This window comes from Ammospiza nelsoni, chromosome 3 (genome assembly GCF_027579445.1).
Source record: "Ammospiza nelsoni isolate bAmmNel1 chromosome 3, bAmmNel1.pri, whole genome shotgun sequence".
In the NCBI taxonomy this organism is placed as follows: Eukaryota; Metazoa; Chordata; class Aves; order Passeriformes; family Passerellidae; genus Ammospiza; species Ammospiza nelsoni.
Genome location: NC_080635.1, coordinates 83,507,734 through 83,527,668, shown reverse-complemented (window position 1 = coordinate 83,527,668; position 19,935 = coordinate 83,507,734). Strand labels below are relative to the sequence as shown.

Below are 19,935 nucleotides of genomic sequence, written 5' to 3'. Positions count from 1 at the left end.
TGGTGGTCATTAAAAATTCAGCATTTATCCATTGTTACTTTGTTACAGTATCCAAGACACGCAAGAATTTTCCTATACTTAAGGAAGCAAGTAATTGAATAATTCAGTTTTTACTGTGTTATGTCAACACAGCATACACTCTATACCACTGAACTTGCCAAATTAGAACTATCTTATAAATATCACAAGAACAAATAAGACTTTTGTAATTTTCAAGAAATTTTAGTCTTGTTATAGCAGGTCACATTAAGACAGACATAAGAGACATATTACATGTGAAATTATATATATATATATATATATATATGTATATGAGAATGTGTGCTAAAGAGAGGGAGGGAAAGAGGCAGCTTTTATACATAGGACTAACGACCAGAAACTCATGCAGGCTCTGATACAGACTCCTCTGTGGCCTTGGTCAAACTACATAATCCCTTGAATTCATTTTCTCTATAAACAGAAAGTTGCTTCTAAAATTTAGTTGTGTTGTGATTCACTTGCAAAACACTTTGAAGATGTAAAGTGCTATAAACATGCTACACAATTATTAGCTTTCAGGTTACCAATAATTTAAGCAAAACTTACTTGGAGAGAAACGGCCATGGTTATTTAACTTTACTGCAGCTGTACATTTGAAGATGAGTCACATAACCCAGATTGTTCATTTCACAGTAGCTTTTCAGAGAAACAAAGATCATCGATTTATAATGAATAAAATCAATCTGTTCACTAATGAAGGGAAAGCTGCATTGTTTCAATGCCAGGTAGTTCTGCTTGATACAATGCCCACCCCTGTGGCACCAGGTTTACCAAGCTCTGCAGTCCATCTATGAAACCAGATGTGAAGAACACCTTCCCCATTAAAAACAGACACAGGTCTAACCAGCTGCATACCCAAACTGGGCCTCCATCAGATTATGCCCAGGGGCTGATTACAAAGAACCTCTCAAAGTCTAAAGGCTTCTCTAAAGTCTAAAGGCATTCTCAATGTCTAAAGGCATTAACAATGGGGGAGTGGGAGAGATCCCAAACACGAAAAAGACAAAACTAAGGTATTTGGACTGGAATTCAGTTCTGCCCAGGCACCTTCATTCCCAATATGGTCTAAATACTGAATGTTTTAGTAAATTAATTACAGTTTCAACACTTTTTCTTACTTGTACAATAAAAGATTCATCTCACCTAATTTCAGGTACCTGACCTAGTCATTATAGGCTTCCTACACAGGCAGTGGAAGAAAATAGGAACGTTCAGGCCATGATTCACCAGACCAGTTTTAAACAAGCACTTCAGGAAAAGATTAACTAAATCAGAGAAGCATCTACCCTTCTTGAATCTGAAAGGGGGCACCAGACTCAGCTGTTGGTGCTAACATTACAAAACTCTGAACATAGTCAGATGAATCCCACTCATAATATTTTCCAGTGTTTTGATAGTATATGACCCAACCTATTGGTGGGATGACAACAATTTCTGCCATCACCTAAGTAACTGAAAGTGTTGCCATCACCACTGCCTGCTGTGTCCAGCTTGCCTATCTTTACTGCTGTGTACCATAATGCCAGCATCCAATACACTATGCAATTGGTTTCAAAGGAAAAACAAGCCCAAAAGAAAAGTTCTCAAGAATTACTAGATCACTCTACCCCAAAATCCAAAGTATACATTTTCTGTTTGTTTTTTAGTAAACTTTACTGTAAAAAAAATATCAAGGAAACAATTCAAAGGTGCTATTTATGTTCGTGCCACTCCCAACTCTACACTTACTGATATAATCCCTGATGATGAAAATACCATAGTAGCTGACAGTTAAAAAAGAACTGACATGTGAAGCTATTGATTTTTCATATCCTTAAGACTACTTCTCTCATACAGGCAGAACTAAAGCACTGTTTACCTGCACATTCCCCCCAAAACCTTAGATGTACTTTTGAGTTTTTCAGGATGACTTTTCAGAACTGAATCTGCTTTTATATAAACATGCTTTACTGACGTACATAATAGGTGTGCTCTGTGGACTGCCATGAAGTCTTTAGTAGCAATCATTAATTTTTTATATACAAATATAAAGCCATCTAAAAATACTGTGGCGTTTTTTGAGGGGGCTCTTTTAAGTGAAGAGTCTCTTCCTGAAATCTCTTTCATATTCAGTTATCTACAATAACTGTCAGCAAAATCCCTGTTTCATGGAGATTCAGTGGCAAAATGCTTTAACAATTTCAGTGTGCCCAGGACTTCATCATTGTAAGAATCCAACTGATTTTCCTGAGCCAATTTAAGCCAAATATGTTGAAGTACATCTGAAATTTCAGGGATGTGAACACTAGAGGTTTCATCAAAATCACTAACAGGGAAAAGACGAACTCAAATCAGACCCCACCTCTGGGACCATGCTGGCAGGTCCATCTGGCCAAACAGCACACACATCCCTTGGAACCAGGGGTGATGTGCACTGTGTCCAGCACAGCCAGGAGTGTGGAACAAAGCTGTAGAGCAGCCTTTGCTGGCAGCCAACCCGCTCCAGCACTAAGAGGCTGCCACTGCTCCCAGCGCTTGCGACACCAGCATGAATCACAGGGATGCAGGGTCCCTCAGTCCCCTCTGGCTCACATCACTGAGCAGTGAAGCCACCTAGTCCCAGTCCCATAGCCAGGAAAAACTCCTATTTATATCAAAGGAAGATAGGGGTGCATAAAGACAGTGACCTGCCTCAACACAGCCTTTTATTATTTAAGGCCACTGTAAACTTGTGCTTAATGTTACATGTATTTTCAAATTCTGGTGGTTTGGAGAAAAAGGGAAGTTTGTCATTATTTATTGAAAAAGGGGACTTAAATGAGAAAAATATGTATCCGTTGCTTATGCATCAGTAATTTGATCTGAAAATAAGCTTTTTCACAGGAACCCCAGCAGTATTGTGATGCTTTCCTTTCTGCAGGAGTAGACAATACATATGCAATATTTAATACCTAATTTACCTTATACTAATGTATACTCATATTCTTCCTAACCACAGTTACAGTTAGTGCTTTACTTTTAATGCTGTTCAAGCCCTTATTCTGATAAAGACAAATAAGATGGAGGTATGAGGAAAAAAAGAGGTCTTTTACCAAAAATAAGTTTCCTTTCACAACCCTCTTCCTTTGTGCTATAATGCAAGAATATGTCTGTTAATTCTATGAGAAAGGAAAATATCCAAAATATAAGACATATGAAGGCAAGAGCCATACTAATTTTCTATTTGCTCACTTAACTACTTTTAAATGCCAGTCTGTGTTCAGGCAATAGCATGAATTGCTCTGTATAGTTTGTTTCTTTCTGTTTTCTTGAACAAAAAATCTGACACCTGCCTGATATTTCTTACAGTAGTCACTGAGTAGTATCACATATTTTCACAAAAAAAACCCTGCTAGCACTCAAAAAGAAAAAAAAAAAGTATGGTTTAGGTTTTTTTTAATATATATATATATATATATATATATATACACACATATATATATATACACACACATATATATACACATAGAATATATATGCATATATAAATGCATTGTTATGAAAAATTCCTGATGTCTTCAAAAGCTACAACCCTTCTTTATCCTGTAGTTTATTTTTCTCCCCTAATAAAAAACCTCTACCTCTTGCCTGACTGATTCCATTCATTCTCTTCTCCTGAACTGAATGTAGTATCAGGCTTCTCCTGAACATTTTAAATATGTTAGGTTTTCCAGAGAATTCAACCAGTGTATTTTTGAGGACAAAATAAGCAAAAATGCCTCTTTAAGTATGTAAGTATGATATCTGAAGCACAATGAGGCTCAGGTTTTCTACTTCCACGTCCCCACAAAGCAAGAATGTTATCTTCCTGGGTTACCTGAACTGCTGCTTGGAGATGAGAATCCTAATGTGACCCTTGAGGCCAGGTCTCCCAGACAGTAACATAAGGATTATCTCTATTACTTAGCTTTTATTGCCATCTCAATACATCCCAGGAGCTTAATAGCTGGAGATGTCTTTTGCCAGTGCAACAATCCTGAAGCAAGCACCGTATAAAAACATTTATTTTAAAAGGCCTTTAAAATAACTTACATATGATAGCATTCCTCATAATACTGTATGAACATGAAAACATGTCTTATTTGTATGATGTTTACATATACAACAACATGATTAACTGCAAACTTGTCTCTCATGTATAAGAGTGTGCACCTCCTACCATCATATCCTTTGGGGGATATATCCCTGGATTGCACCTTGGGAGCTATGGCTCTCTTGCCATAGGCATGGTTGTCATAACTGTTATATTCAAACGAAGTCTTAGAGTATTTCTCTAGTTCCTTGGCCAAGTTGGAGCGGGGTGTGGTGGTGGGGACATTGTTTCTGTAGCCATACTGAGGGATCTCCAATTGCTTAACAAAGCACATGGGCCTAGAAATTAAAGATATGTACAGTTTGTTAGATGCAGTTCAGTTTACTATGTTTGTGCATAATTTATAGTTCAGATTAGAAAATCTTAGTTATTTCTTGTACTCAAGAGACAGCAATATAATATTGCATTTCCTTAGTTTGGTTATTTTCAGCAGACAAACAATATTTATTTCCTTGAACAAAGCCTAGACAAAATTAATTCTAATGCCACTAAATGTATCCTGCAGCTAAAAAGTATTTTAAAGTTCTGTTTTGAAATACTTCAGGGTTTCCCTTTCCCCTTATAATTGCACCACAAAGCAAATTTTTTTTTTTTCTTTTGGGAAGTGAATTAAAGAGGGGCAAGCAGACTGACAGAAGAAGTTTGGACGAATTCTTAAGATATCAAAAAGAAAAAGCACATTGGGAAGCTCCACCTAATTTATGGAGTTTCCTCCATATTTCTTCCAACAGAGCTGTATGCTGTTTTCCTGTGTGCTTTCAAATGCAACTATTCCTGTTTCATCCTTCAATATACAAATCCATGTTCATCTTGAGAAGAGTCTCAGAAGCCCTGTCGCCTTTGAGCTGCTGCCTTGCAGGTCCTGCTCATCCTTAAATGCAAGGTACTGGCAGGAGCTGCGATTCCTGACACACAGATGCACACCTCAAGGAAGGTCCTGTGCATGAATACAAAAAAAACTGTTTCAGTTAAATATCTCTTTCATTTAGGATGAGGGAGGACAGTCAGAAGAAGCCCTGATTGATGTTATTCTGTCATTTGAGAAACTTGTGAAAGCCCAGTGCAAGAGCGCTGCAGTGAACTCCACTGTCACACCATCTTCTGCATGTGGGCACCGAAGTCATCAGCTCAAAGCAGGCAAACGAAGGCAGATCCTGCAAACCCTACCTATACAAGAAAGAGTTACATGACTGGGTCATAGGAAGCAACTGCTGCATAATGCTGCATGTCTAGCTGCTGCATGTAGCAGGAGGTGAGGAGGATGAACAGCACACCTGAGGTGCTTCTGCTGGAATAAAGAAGCATATATCTGTTTTTCTTTTTTTTTCTTCTCTTTTTTTCCTTACTGCATTTAGAACCAGAGGAAATGGAAGGAACAATCACAGGAACATAACTTCAGTTGAGATCAGAAGCATCATCATGCTGACTAACAAAGTGAAATGTGCTCAATAGTAAGAAACAGGTTTTAAATATTATATCATGTTTTTCTGAATGAATTTATTATCATAAAATTTATTCAAGATATTTATGTAAAGATCACCCAAAAATCATATTAGTCATACTATTCCCTTTGATTTATGCATGCTTATTCCTTTAGACACTTCTTCCTCACAAAATACAGTGGGCTTATTTATACAATGAGCTGATATGAATAACAGTTTGATCCTGTTTCAAGATAATCTATATTTAACCAAAAACCTGCAATTCAGATCCTGAACATTTGGTGCAAATCCAAAATTTCCGTTGAATAGAAGTCCTATGAATTTGATTTCTTTTTAAGTAAGAACTTTCAAATGCAGGTGGGATGGAAACTGGGATGAAGACAAATATTCAAGATTTACTCTTAAAACATCTCTGACTGCCCATCAATTGCCTGCACGCAAATATTATAAATAGCTGCCAAGTTCATCTTAAATACTTCAATGACTTAAAGGTAAAAAGGAAGCAAGAGACAAGATGAAAGAATTATCTGAGTTGCCTATAAAACCTGAAACACAAGGCAGCTCACAAGTGAAGTTAAGATTGCAGAACAATCCTAGGGAGTTTGCCAGCAAACTGGATGCTGCTTTTGAGCAGTTGCCTTCTATGGCAACTGACTTCAGTGACTTCTCTATAACGAGCAATGGTAAAAGCCACTGCATTTTTGATCTGTCTTTTTCCATCAAGTGAGAAACTGTTTTATTCCCTCAAAGAGTGGAGTTTTTTTACGAATGGGATTTGAAGAACTCTTCTCTAAGAAACCTCTGTGGGATGTTGTATACCAAGCTGTGCAAACTGAATTAGGGGCAGTTAAGATAAAAACAAATCTGCGGAAGAAGAGCATAGTCAACAGGAATGATGAAAAATCTTCTGTAGATGTGAACCATAATTCTATGTTCCCAGCTCCATGGAAATGCTGGTTTTTGAAAAGACCATCAAGATTAGATGAACTTCTAAGAGAATATTCAAAGAATGGTGTTGATAATACAGTAGAAAACTTTAAGCAGCCCCATCAGTTCTTAAATCTAGAAGACAGCTAAAGACTGAGAACTATGGGATAAGTAGGAAATTCTGGGAACTAAAGCTGCAGCACTTCCTCCACGCTCTTTGAGGCAGCTGGGAGGGATGTACCTATCCCAGCCCACAGATATTGCAGTATCCATGGAGAAATTCTGCAGCTTTTGGGGCATCATCAGCATAAGGCTGGTACAATCATGCAGAAGTTTGATTGCTTTACATGCATCCTTCACACTTCAGCTCCTTAGAAATAATATTTTTTCCACCCACGTATCTCGAAAGAGGAGACAATACCACAAAGCTGGATGCAACTTCAGATAAATGCAGAGCCCTACATGGATGAAGAAAAGGTGTATAATCATATAAAATTGGTTAAAGGTCCCTTCCATATGAAAATTTAGACAAGTCTCTTTTTCTTCTCTCTGTCCTTCCTGGCAAAGAATGGGGGGAACAGAGACAAAGAACTAAGCCTGATGTTATTTTGGAATCTAAGCTATACCTGGTACTTTTCCAAGTGTCCTGCCAAAAGTTTACCAGTTTGGTAATGCAGATAGGGCTTCTGGTTTAATTTAAACTGATATTTACTAGTAAAAGCCTGCTGAAAAAACCAAGACTTACCGGTAAATATTAGTTTATTCCCAAAAGATACCAACTTTTTTCACACTGTTCTTAGACTTTGCACTCCAGCAGTCATCTTTACACCAAACAATGCCTAAGACAAAAATGAGCTTTTCAGCTTTACATGTATTTGCCAAAATAATTACCAACCCTCCCCCATGAAAACTGAGTGGGAAAAATACACTGTGAGAATTGGATCCAGAAGCCCTAATTCTAACTCTTCTTTAAAGGAGATATATATGTATATACAATGTATTTAAATATAAATTCTCAGATTAGGTGAATGTGTGATGAATTCTGCATAAGAATAAGTATTATAGTGATTTCTAATACCTTAAAACCCGATCTGATGCCTGGTTTGATTTTGACACATCACAGTTCTGATGCTTCTCTTGAGCTTTAGCCAGTTTCTCTGCTGCAGCAATAGGACATCCAGAGAGGCTGCAATTACAGAAAGGAAATTTAATTGTCTTGTCCTGCATAGTTTCACATTATAGCACTGATCCAATTACTCCTTCTCCTCCTTAGCCAGCATCAGGAAGAATCTGAAGGAAAAGGGTTTCCAAAAATGTTTTGATCATGTCTATTTCCTTTAGAATAGACTTCTTTTCTTCTGCTTTCAAAGTTGCATGATAAATCTTATATCTGCTCTTCTTCTCTCACAGTACATGGGTAGATTATTCATGGATGTCAGCCAGTGAACATACCAGTAGGAGAGGAGAATATAAATTGGAATCTACTGTGCAGCTCTGCTAGCAGACTTGTGACCTTTATGCATCTAAAAATGTTGCCAATCAAATGGCTCCTGAAGACAATTAAATGACAACACCACATAGGCCTAATCTTGTGCTCCTTCTCACCTCATTCAGCTCCATTAACTCCAATCTTTTTTGCTAGGCATATAAATGAATGCAAAATTTTGCCTTGGGTTGCTAAATCTACATGTCAAATGTTAGTGTTTGTTCATGAATTTCAGCCACTGAAGTATGCTTTCTAATAGTAGATGATGTAAAATGAAAAGCATTTCTGCACTGGAAATTCAATTAAATTTGCTAATGCTGAACTATTATTGAAGTGGCAATAATAAGCCTGATTCTTGTGGAAGATTTAGAACTGACAAAAATAAATATATTGATGCCAGCAGATGGTGCTCTTAGTGAAGCTGTAAAACCCTGTGACCTGACAATGGAGGAGTTCCTTTCCTTGTCATAGTCTATTGCATGCTTATGCGACCGCAGCTCTCTGTGCTCTCCACAGGAATAGAAATTAAAGTGAAAGGCAAATCAGAGCATTCCCAGATGTTCCCTTCTTTACAGGAAAAAAGTGGAAAAAAAAAGAAAAAAAAAGTGAAGTAGAGAAAAATGCCCCAAAAGCCGCAGCAAGAGGCGAGCACAGACTGCAGAGTGCTCCCCCCTGCCCGCCCTCACTGCCCTAGTTCTGCAGAGGGTGAGGGAGCTCTGTGCAGCTCTGGAGCCCTGCCAGGGGGCAGCTGCACTCCACTGACACGCTCTTTCTCAGACACCTCAAATATTCCACTGGATATTCAGCCAGAAGTGAACGCTGCTTCAAGCAGCAGTAATTCCCATAAAGCCTTCTCAGAGGTTTCTGCTGCATCTACTGGCAGCATCACTGCAGAGAAGGGACAGCAGAGCTTATTGCAGGCAGGCTGGTACCCACAAGAGTCCTCTGGGGGAAATGCAGCTGATATGAGGGGCTTGGTAAGACTGAATGTCCAGTGTCTGTACTCCCCTAAGCCTTCATGCTACAATTAACAGCAAAAAGGAATTCAATAACAGGAACATTGCACAGTTCCTTTTACCCTCTTATCCTCTTAAATTTTCTGGCTTTTTAAAATTATAAAGGAATAGGCAAGGTTTTATTCTTTTTCTGTGGGAAAATTGTGACATGCAGAACACTAAAGTGACGTTTTCAAAATTTGTTTTGCGGAATTTAATTTGCAGTAGCATCCCTTCTCTAAGAATCTATTACTAATCTTAGGAAGCTATGGAAAAGTTGCTTTTTTCCTTGATCTTTTTTTTTACTAGAATACTAACTTCTATTATTTCTGCCTTTTAATTTTTAAATGTAATGAGACATGTTGTAAATGTTTCTTAAACAGCCAAGATTCTCATTCAATTTCAGCTGAATAAGTACATATGGGTAAGACTGTGGCCAGTGAGAAAGCTAACAGCTGTGTATTTAAAATGCTGCTTCTCATGTATTAAAAAAACCTCAATAATTTAGGATTAGAGTGGGTTTTTTTCATGCACTAGAAAAAATCTCTGAGGAGAGTGAAGTGTGAGAACAAGAACTCTGTCCTAGTCCTGACGGTTGAAAAAAATTTTCTTTCAACCTGCAACACACCCATGAGCAGTCATACCACTTGTTTTGTACAACTGCTGTTCAGCAAATATCAAAACAAAAAGAAAAAAAAAGTCCACTCAAAAAGCTAGGGATGCTTAAAATGTCTTCTGTGGATCAATTCATCCATACTACAGCAAACGCACTCGTTCTCCTCAGAAAATACATGAATAAATGTAACTCCTTAAAATGGATAAAGCACACGAAGCACCATCTGTCAATCCTCAGAACAGAACAACGACACACACGCACTCCCCCCCACCAATGGACTGCTAGAAGGGCTGCAGTTGGGAGGCACTGTTCCCTCTAGATTGGTGTCCAGCGACGGCATCCTTACCTTCGGTGGGAATTCCTGTTGCTATTTACGTGGCCCCGGCCTGTGCAGCCTGGTGTAGGACACTTAAGAACATTTTCATGCATGGCAAGAACTTGACAAGGAGAGTAAGAGAAAACAGCAGAGTATGAAAACAAGAAAAAAAAAAATCAAATCCCAGTATATATGAAACCATTTTAAAACAAAGCAGGATTCATTAACAACCAGCATTCCTCAAAATACACGTGACACACATAGCCAATAAAGCCTGATGAGGAAACTAAGTATTGTGACCCTATGCTCATTAACACAGGGCAACAGTGAAAGTTATGGAGGTCACAGAACCTATAAACAAATGCATCTCTGGTGCAACAGTGAAGCAGAAGACGCCCAAAATCTTCTTCATACAGAACCACTGAGAAAAGATCAGCTCAACAGTAAAGAGTGAGCTAGCAACCATACAAAAACAAAATTACAGACTGCAAAACTCTCTCGGGAAATGTATGTATTCTTAATACATAGCTTTATAAACACAGTATCAAACTCATGAGATGAAAATCTGCTCTCAAGTTATACTGGTAGAACATTGAATTATTTGAAACACACCTCAGTACAACCCTGAACAGAATTTGACCCTAACTATAAGGCAGCCTGATTGAGCTAGGGGCCAGTTCTGCTCACTTCCACATAGATATATCATTCATATCTACATAGTGAGCAGAATGGATGCTCTATTTTTCACTTGTGTTCTCTACAAATGTGAAAATTATTTTCAAAATACTAAGAACCAAAATTAAGTACTTAAAAATTGAGGGATGGCAGAAAAAAATGTAAAAAAAGAAATAAGTGGTACAAGCTTAAGCAAGTAAACTGATTTACATCTGCATCCACTGCAAGCTGGATGGAAAACTTACTCAAGGCTGCTCAGAGCAGTACCCCTCTAAATCATAAAGCTCATGCTATGAAGGGCCAAATTATCAAGAACTTTTTGGGAACACTGAAGAGTTTTTATGATATGAGGCATATCTGAATCCATGTCTCAGAGCTGGATAGCAGTACATCACTCAATGGGAAAAAGGCTATCCAGCCCTTGTGAAGTTCTCATTTTCTCACACAAGAAGTGGTCTGGAAGCCTGTATTTAGTTCTCACTCAAAAAAAAAAAAAAAAAGATCTAATAAAATCAGTAGATACATTGACTGAGTTAAGAACTGAATAAAAGCTGTTCAGAGACTTGAGAATTAGACTATGTATACTCATTAAAAGACAACCATCATCATCATCATCACCCCATCATCAGTGTGATAAAATGTGTGTAGATGCAAAAGCTTCACTCTGAAATTCCTAATATTTAAAGCTGTTGTTGAAACATGCTTCACAAGGCCAACATCACAGGAAAAAAAAAGATGAGCTCACCTTTGTCATTTTAGTAGGTACAAGAGCATGCAAACAGTTTAAAGCTATATTCTTCTTTGATTTGCAAAGTCTTCTAAAGAGCTTTTTATTTATCATTTGAAAAAATGATAGAACTTTGAGCAACTGAATAAATATTTGTGTTTCAGAAAATTACAGGGTCTTGGAAAGCAGAGAAATTACTTTCTTTTTCCTACTGTATTCAGAGACCAACCAAACTACAGCAAAGTTTCCTAAAGCACTTCCTCATTACGTTACTTCTGGAAGAAGCCGCTGTACCAGGAAAGAGGAGACTTGTTATGTCTGCCACTCTTGCAGTGCTAATCTACTTCTGTTTTCCTGTCCATCAGAATCTACTTTCCTTTGGAAACTGGGGACCATTTCAGTTCTGACCATCTTTACAACACTTCCTTAAGGCTGTTGCAAATTCATTGAGGTTAAGTCTAGAAGTGCTAATGGACAGTGAGGATTTTAGGTCCATATGGAATGGAATCCACAACAACATTTTAAAACTGGTGTGGAAGATAATTGGATCTTAGCTAGACACTTCCTGATGAAAACCAGCACAGAGTAATTAGCTTCAACAGAACTATGCTGATTTCACCAGACAAGGAGGTGACTTCCAGAAAAGAAGCACTCTGCCTTTAGTGGGTGTCCATGAGCTCATATGGGTGAACTTCCTATGCACAGAATTTGCTGACATAGCAGAAAGTTCCACTCATGTGACTGAGAGGGGTTGTTTGCTCAAAATCCTGAGTTCTGTAGCTAAGTAAATAGCCAAATTATTAGTTTTTATAATATGCTCTAGTTTAATATAAATTATGTTTCAGACACAACAATCAAAACGGAAAGGGGTTGCAAGTTTTTCAGGAATAATTATTCCTGTACAAGACAATAAGGACAGTTGATGTGACATTAGCACGCAGAAGCAAAAGCAGTGCACATCTTCTGGAAACCTTTTTCTCTGTTGACTAAATATGTCTATTAAAAAATAACCTAGGATTCTCAAAATCAAAGAATACAGCTTTAAAAGTTGTTCTTTTCGTGTAAAGTTAGTAAAGAATGGAAATGATGGAATAAAGGAAAAAGTATAACACAGAACAGTTGACTAACTTGAGACAAACCATACTGAAAAATGAAATTAATTTTTTAAATAAAATGTTTAAAAAGCATGCTAGAAAAGTTTTTGTTGTTTTATCCCCAGTTTCCATGAAAGAATGTGAACTTACTTTCTGGAGGGACCCTATCTTTGTGTGGGCATCCTGACAAACTGCGGTGATGGGGGTAAAGCCCCGTTACATGGCCAGTTCCATCACACCCAGGGGTAGGACATTTGCTTTCTTTCTTTTCTGTTCTTGAGGGATCTATAATTTACAACAAATGTGTCAAGTGAATGAGTCTTTTCACATTTCTGTAAGAAGGTTCATTTAATCATGTCATTTACTCTTTGGTAAATGTTATTATGAAAACTGGAAAAAAACCCCTTCTACTTCTTATCACAGTTCTGTCACTTTTATCCTGTTATCTTCTTCTCAGACTGCAGGCTCCCATGATCACGGCAATATCCATTCACAGTGATTGGAAAATGACCTTTTTATAGCAAAGCCGTACCATTGTCAATCAATGTTCTGCTGGCAAGCATTAGCTCAAGGGTGAAAGGTCATTTGGAAACTGTTTAGTTGGAGTTTCCCTTCTTTATTTGCCTCACGTGTTAAAGTCTGCAAATGCACTGTCATAGCCGTTCAATGTCCTGAGAGTAGCAAACCCAGCTCTTCAGCATAATGACTCCACAAAAATCCCTCTTCCAAGGCACAATGAGGAAATTACTTTTGTTTTCTTTAAATTCCTTACAAAGTGGTAAAATTACATAAATATTGCTTGATATTCAATAAATTATGGTGGAGTAAACATTGTAATCAGAATTACTGAAAGTATCACTTGCATGTAAATCTGGGCCATTACCCACATGCATATGTAACATTTGAATATTCATATGCTTGAAAGGTTAATGACCTTTTAGAATGTTGTTGGAACTTCTGCCTACAAATCAAAGAAAAGTCTAACTAGACATTTTTTCCACAAAATAAAGTTTTCTGCCAATGATGTAATGGAATACTGATGTCATTAACCTAATTTAAAAATTTCTCACATAACTTTATCTGCTTATTTTTTTAACAGAACATGTGTAGAACATCTATTCTTCCAGACAAGCACATGATACAAATTACATCTTATCATCTTGACCACAGTTGCCAGGTTTCTGACATTATTGCTGCTTTTCATATCAGTATTAAAGGGATGAAATTCAGGATATTCAAACTGCTCCAGTTTTAGCTCAAAATCACCAACATCTTTTTTAGTCCATCATTCCTTTCAATACCCAATCTGAACTACCCTCATTTAATAATTTTATGTTGCTCTTGTAATTTCTCTGCTTCAGTATTTATGCTTTCATCTCTGTAAAATAAGATTTTGCTACTTGTTTTCCAGTAAGCCTTTTTTACATTAAATTCCATCCCAGCTTCAACAAACAAAACCCTCAGTACAGTAGGGGGAAATTTCAGTACTTGTGGAACTTCACGGACAATCCATTCTTTTCATCATGAATCAATACAATCCAGAGTTCACATTCTGTTTTGTACTTATCTTTCTCTGATTTCCTTCTGGTATGTTTTATATATACTTTTACTTTTTAAGTTCTTCCAAAACAGCTTCATTTTACAGAAAATTTTTAGCTCCTTGCAATGACTCTCCACGTTTTAAACCCATTCTTAAAATATAATATCATACTTAAACCTTATATTTTGCAAATAGAACTCCTAATTATAATGGTTTTATTTTACTTAACTTGCATGTGGACTATAGAATACAGATCTTTGTTTCATGCTCTTTAACAACAAATAAACATATAAATCTATCTCCAATGTGCTATACAGTTATCACAACACTTCTGGAAAGACCATTATCTCATACATCAAGAAATTGAAGAAAGAGATCAAGAAGTTATACCCAAGGCCACAGAAGGAGAAAATGTCAGAGGAGGGATTTGAATTCCTGCCAGATAGGCCTGTGCTGAGACCACTAGAACAGCAAGCCCACAGCTACATACATACACAACTCTAAGCAACTCATCAAGTCAAGTACTTTGGGATGTGTAAAAGTATTAGAAAAGTGAATAGATAATGTAAATGAAATATAAATTATGTAAATATAACAATATTCAAGGACTGCAAAAAATGTAGATGATTAATAGACCATAATGGCTTTTTAGAGACTTGAAACTAGAGGAACTTTAGCTACTCGACATTGTCAGAACTCCACCAAAGTCAGTGAAGGTATTGTAATTTAGAGCAGCCGAGGATCTAGACACTTGCATCCTACAGCATCAAGCAAATCCTGCTCTGTATTCAAGTCTACATCATAAAGTTATAGCACATATCAGAGCCTTAGAGCCTTTATGGTCTAACGAGTCAGAAAAGATGCTGTATACTACTCTTAATGATTTCAAAACTTGCATAAAATTGCACTTGCACAATTTCCCATTGCTTTTAATGGAAGACATTTGAGTAAACTTTTTACAACTTTTTACGAAACAATGGATACTGTTCTGTAAATCCTTTTCTGCTATTTGGGAGAGATATTGCAGTTTTACTGAACTCTTCAACCTTTTCTCACTCCTTGCCACAATGAAAGTATTTCCTGAGTGAAGGGTGTCAAAGGACTTTAAATGGTTTCAAAATGCATAAATTTCAGAAGAGAAACCTGTTTAGAAAGCTTAAAATGGCAGGGGGGAAATGGTTAGTGGTCCCTTAATAGTTGTTTCAGTGATCTTTGAACCCAAGAGGCAGTTCTCACTGCAAACCTGTGCTCCCAAGACGGTTTCCACCTAACTATACCATATACCTCTGAAGGCATCTCTTCCAGCATTATTTGGAAGATAACATGTGACTGGAGAACAAATGATACAAGCAACTGTCTTACTTCAAGCTTCTTCTCTCAACAACTACCAGAATGTTTCCCACAGGTTTGTCGTGTTGGCTTGGTTTGGGTTTTTTTTGTTGAGGTTTTTTTGTTGGTTTTTTTTTGGTTTTGTTGGGTTTTTGTGTGTGTGTGTTTTGTTTTGTATTGTTTTAAATAAGGGTATTTTTTTTCTTTTTATATTAAAAAGGTCAAGAATTATACACTCCACAAAATTTCATGGTCCAAACTCCCACAGTATTTAGTCCCTGGTGAGCCTTGGACCTATCACCAATTCAGCCTGCAGCTCCCAAGAAACAGGATGGTTCAAAGAAGCTATAGAATTTACTAAAATAGGATATCCATACATTTCTCACTGTCAGAAATAATATAGGCTTTTTGGAGACAGCAGGCCCATATGCAAAAAGGTTTTCCCAGCTATATATAGACTGGAAAGACTGAACAATACCAGAATTTAAAAACTGTTTTAAATTAATTTTTGTTTGCCATGTTTTCTGTGGTTTTGGAGACATATATTCACAGGGAAATGCATCCATAATAGGTCATATATGAACAACATTTAGCACAACATCCACATGGCTATGCAGTAACACACTAACTAAATAAAGTTGTCTTCCCCAAATACCCAAAGTTACTACAGCATACACTGGACTATATATTTGTGGTTAGAACAAACAAACCTTCACTAAAATACATTGCACCAGTGTTTGACATCAGTAATTTACATGCTTTTCTAAAAGACTGATCATTACTTTTGTTTCAGACTTGTGAAAAATGACCAAAACTTTCTTGGATCAAGATGTTGTCTGCCTACGTGAATGTCACAGGCAGATTACTTTTTCAAAACAGAGATTTATAAAAAAAGAGAAAAATGCCCACCATTTTAATTGTAGAAAGCAAACCAAATATTTTTGCAACAAATATAAGATAAACTTAGTCCCTGTTTAGCATCTCCCAAGAAATACAACGTCCTTAACTTCCACTAAAGTCAATGGGAATCAGGGGTGTTTAGTGAATCTCAGGAGGTATTGAACACTTAATACAACATGGCCCTACATGTACAGATGTAAACACGTTAAAGAGGGGTGTCATAATATAAACACACCATCACCATGATTATCCTGCAAATTAAAAGGCATTCTAAAGGTAACCTTTAGTCTGTTGTGACTTTTTTTGTTTGGTTTGGTTTTTATTGTTTTTTTTTTTTTTTGGTTTGTTTCTCTTGTATTGAATTATGGTCAAGGCAGCACCTTAACTGTTTCCACAATGGAATGAAACCAGTGAAGTGGAATGCACATAAGAAAGAAATTGCTATTGATCTCAGCCCAGGCCACACCATGCCTTGCATAGCAAATGCTTTCCATTACCTTAGTATCTTAAGATAATTAATGTGCAGTCACTGCCCTTATCTTATGTTATCGGTCATTTTGATACTGTTCAATTTCTATCAGGCCATTCTACATTTTAGACAGGAGAGGCTTCATCAATAACTGTCATTTGATGATAATTTTATAAGTCACGATGCCACCTACCCAATCCAATCTGTAATATATGCACTTCATAGCTGATTGACTATCTGCTACATAAACCCCCCCTCTTCAATATAGTTTGCAACAGAATTATCTTTTTTAATTATTACTATAAAATATATTAAAACCTTGAGAAAAATCTTTGCCTCTTTCAACATGATCTCTTTTTTTGTTTCCCTAAGAAGTTGCTTTTTTAATTTAGCCAGTGATATACTGTACATATTTCTAACACTGCAGAATGAGTTCTTTCATTTTATAATCATAGCATGATGCGATTTTACAATCATGTCATACTACAATTTTAAGAAAGTTCACATTATGTGGAATTAATAACTTCATTTCAGAAATCTATGCAAAAACTTAACATGTTAGCTCACACTTTCTCATGACATAACATACGGTATATAGAAATATTACCTTTACCATAATATGGCTTTTTGACATGGCCGTCACTTGGTTTAGGCTTCCTGTCATCTCCAGAAAGGTGTCTTGGAGACTGTTCCTCAAATGATCTCATATTATCCCTCCTTCCAGCTTCCACTGCCATTTTTTCTCTCATGGCTTTTGCTCTCTCTGTTTCCAAAGCAATTGCTTTCTCAAGCAGGGTTAAGTTACCTTTTGTCATATCAAACACTTCTTCAGACCTATCTGAAGTAATAGAGGTGGTATCATCGTCTCTTTCGTGACAACCATCCTCCTTGGCACAGCTAGAAAAAGTCCTAGATCTGGGGCTCAACTGTTCTTCAAGCCTCATTAGGTTCATCATATCAGAGTAATTCCGGTCTGGTGTTCTTCCTTGGAAGTCATCTTCTTGCCTGACATGCTGACGAGTGTTCATGTTTTGCTGTTGATTTCTTTCCTGTGGGTTTGTCTCACTGAGTTTCCTAGCCAGATCAAAACACTGGTTCCTTAAGCACTCCAAACTGCTGAGACATACCTCTTCATCACTCTCCTCCACTATTTTTTCTGTAAGTCCATTGTTCACAGGCTTTCCTAGCATTACAAAGTTCATATTCCTATTGTCTTGCTGTGAAGTATTGTCTGCATAATTTCTGTCATTAATATTTTCTGAAAGCACTACACCATGTCCTTGTGCTAATAATTTAAGGGAGTCCACTGTTTCCCTAACAACATCACTGTCTAAATCTAAACTCAGCTCACTTTTTCGACCGATATTTTCATTTTTGTCACTATCATCTTCCAGACTATTAGATGTATTGCTGTTCATTTCTGATTCTGTCCTGGCTCTGTATGCTGCATCCTCTGCAATTTTGCCAAGATTTAACAATGACTTGGCCACCAGTTCATCGTAATTATCATACTCATCATTATTGTTATCGTCTTTTTCTGTGTCTTGCATTATTCGAGTATTGTGACAATTCATTTGATGGTCTTCTGTATAAAAAAACAGAAACAAAGAAAGAAACAAAGAAAGAAAGAAAAAGGAAAAGAAAAGAAAAAAGTGGCTACAATTGGAACTGTTGTTGCAATCGCACGGACAGAAAACAAACTGCATGTCAAATATTGTTAATCATACAGCAATTTTAGAACACTATGGCTGACCCATTTGAACTGAATTCTCTATAGTCCATAGGGCTATTTTTGTTTATTTGCTATTCACATGAATTTCTTTCACAGAACTGATAAGAAAAAGGCAATCAAAATGCTAATTACTACTACTGCTGAATATTATGGCATAAATACTTATGTTTCTCCTTTCACTTCTATATTCACAGTTTTATGGGATTTACTGCAATCAAATTATTCAGATGACATAATTGCCTATGTTTCCAACTTTTCTCACTCCTGTATTTCCTGTAAATATGGTAGATGGCAAAGGAGTGAGTACTACTGGATTTATTCTCTTAATGATGAATGCCATTCACCAAAAGAGAAAGAGTATACTCCAAGAAGGAAAAGTCACATTTTTAACACCATACACACAATTAACACTAGTTGACCAACAGCAATACAAGAAGATTAAAATGGCATTTTACTTAGTGGATCCATCAGTAAAATCAAAATCTCTCAGTTCAACTGTGGAGAAGTCAAGAATTTTAACAGTGTTGTTACATGAAAGGAGGATAGAAGGAATTATATGCACAATATAATTTTGAGTAAATATGCTAGCCCAAATTTTATAGTCATGTATGTGTAATAGGGCTGTTATTTGTACTGTAACAGAATGGTGCAGAGTTACCACATTTTACTCATCTTTGGTCTAGTAACTGTTGAATAACATAGGGAGGGTTTAATAAGATGGAGCCAATGAGAGGCACTGAGGAGGAGATTCACCTCACCTAACTTTAGACATGAGCAAGGCAGACACCAACACCTACATCTGCATCCACGGTTCTGTCCTCAGTCAGTAAGAGAAGCAGACACTTTATGGACACAGCCCACCTGATCTGGTTAAGATATCTTCTTGAGAATAAAACTGATAACCACTGGAAGTGCCTGTTTCTCTTCATTGACAACAAAGGGACTCAGACTTGATGCCCACCTTAAGGATACCCATACGCAATCAGATGAGTATCATTCAGAGAGCATCTTCTGGTACCTCATGTTCACTCAGTTACGTCATTATTAGACCCAAACATACATTCATAATTATGGAGTAATGAACACTGCATAACAAATATTTTGATAAGTGGCTACCCAAGCTGTATTTCAACATTTTCCAGCACTGGACAAGAAAGTGCCTGGATCTGTCATTACAGTGTCATGCTAGTCCAGTTTTCCAGCTGGTGCAAACTGAAAGAAACCAGTAGAGCTAGGATAATTAACACCTGCTCAAGAGCTAATCCATCAACTTCTGATAGCATCTTTTCAGCTTAGATGTATTTTCAACACTAGTACACCTAAACACATAGCAATTTTTGAAGTGTGGCTCATATTTTAAATTAAACAAATCAAAGTGAGGAATTTCCAGTAGTAGGTGGCTTGTGCACTAACATTTTGGTAATAGGAAATAGTGTTTGATAAAAATAGATTTTATCTCAATAATCAAGATAATAAATCAAGAGTTGTATATACAAAGCTAAATAGCACAATAATTAATATTTCAGCCACAAGATAG

General features: G+C 36.9%; 1 protein-coding gene across 18 annotated transcripts in view; it reads right to left on the bottom strand.

The window, feature by feature from the left end:
- The window catches only part of MYT1L (myelin transcription factor 1 like), a 310,285-nt gene that overhangs the window by 64,184 nt on the left and 226,166 nt on the right, over positions 1-19,935 (bottom strand). For 9 of the 18 annotated variants that reach the window (XM_059467593.1, XM_059467592.1, XM_059467598.1 and 6 more), the window contains exons 7-11: positions 17,274-18,251; positions 12,579-12,713; positions 9,963-10,053; positions 7,598-7,705; positions 4,217-4,428 (exon numbers count right to left, since the gene is read on the bottom strand). In XM_059467593.1, the coding sequence (XP_059323576.1) occupies positions 4,217-4,428; positions 7,598-7,705; positions 9,963-10,053; positions 12,579-12,713; positions 17,274-18,251 (1,524 nt within the window). The remainder of the gene's footprint in view (positions 1-4,216; positions 4,429-7,597; positions 7,706-9,962; positions 10,054-12,578; positions 12,714-17,273; positions 18,252-19,935) is intronic. The other 9 variants (XM_059467599.1, XM_059467611.1, XM_059467602.1 and 6 more) reach the window with 4 other exon arrangements.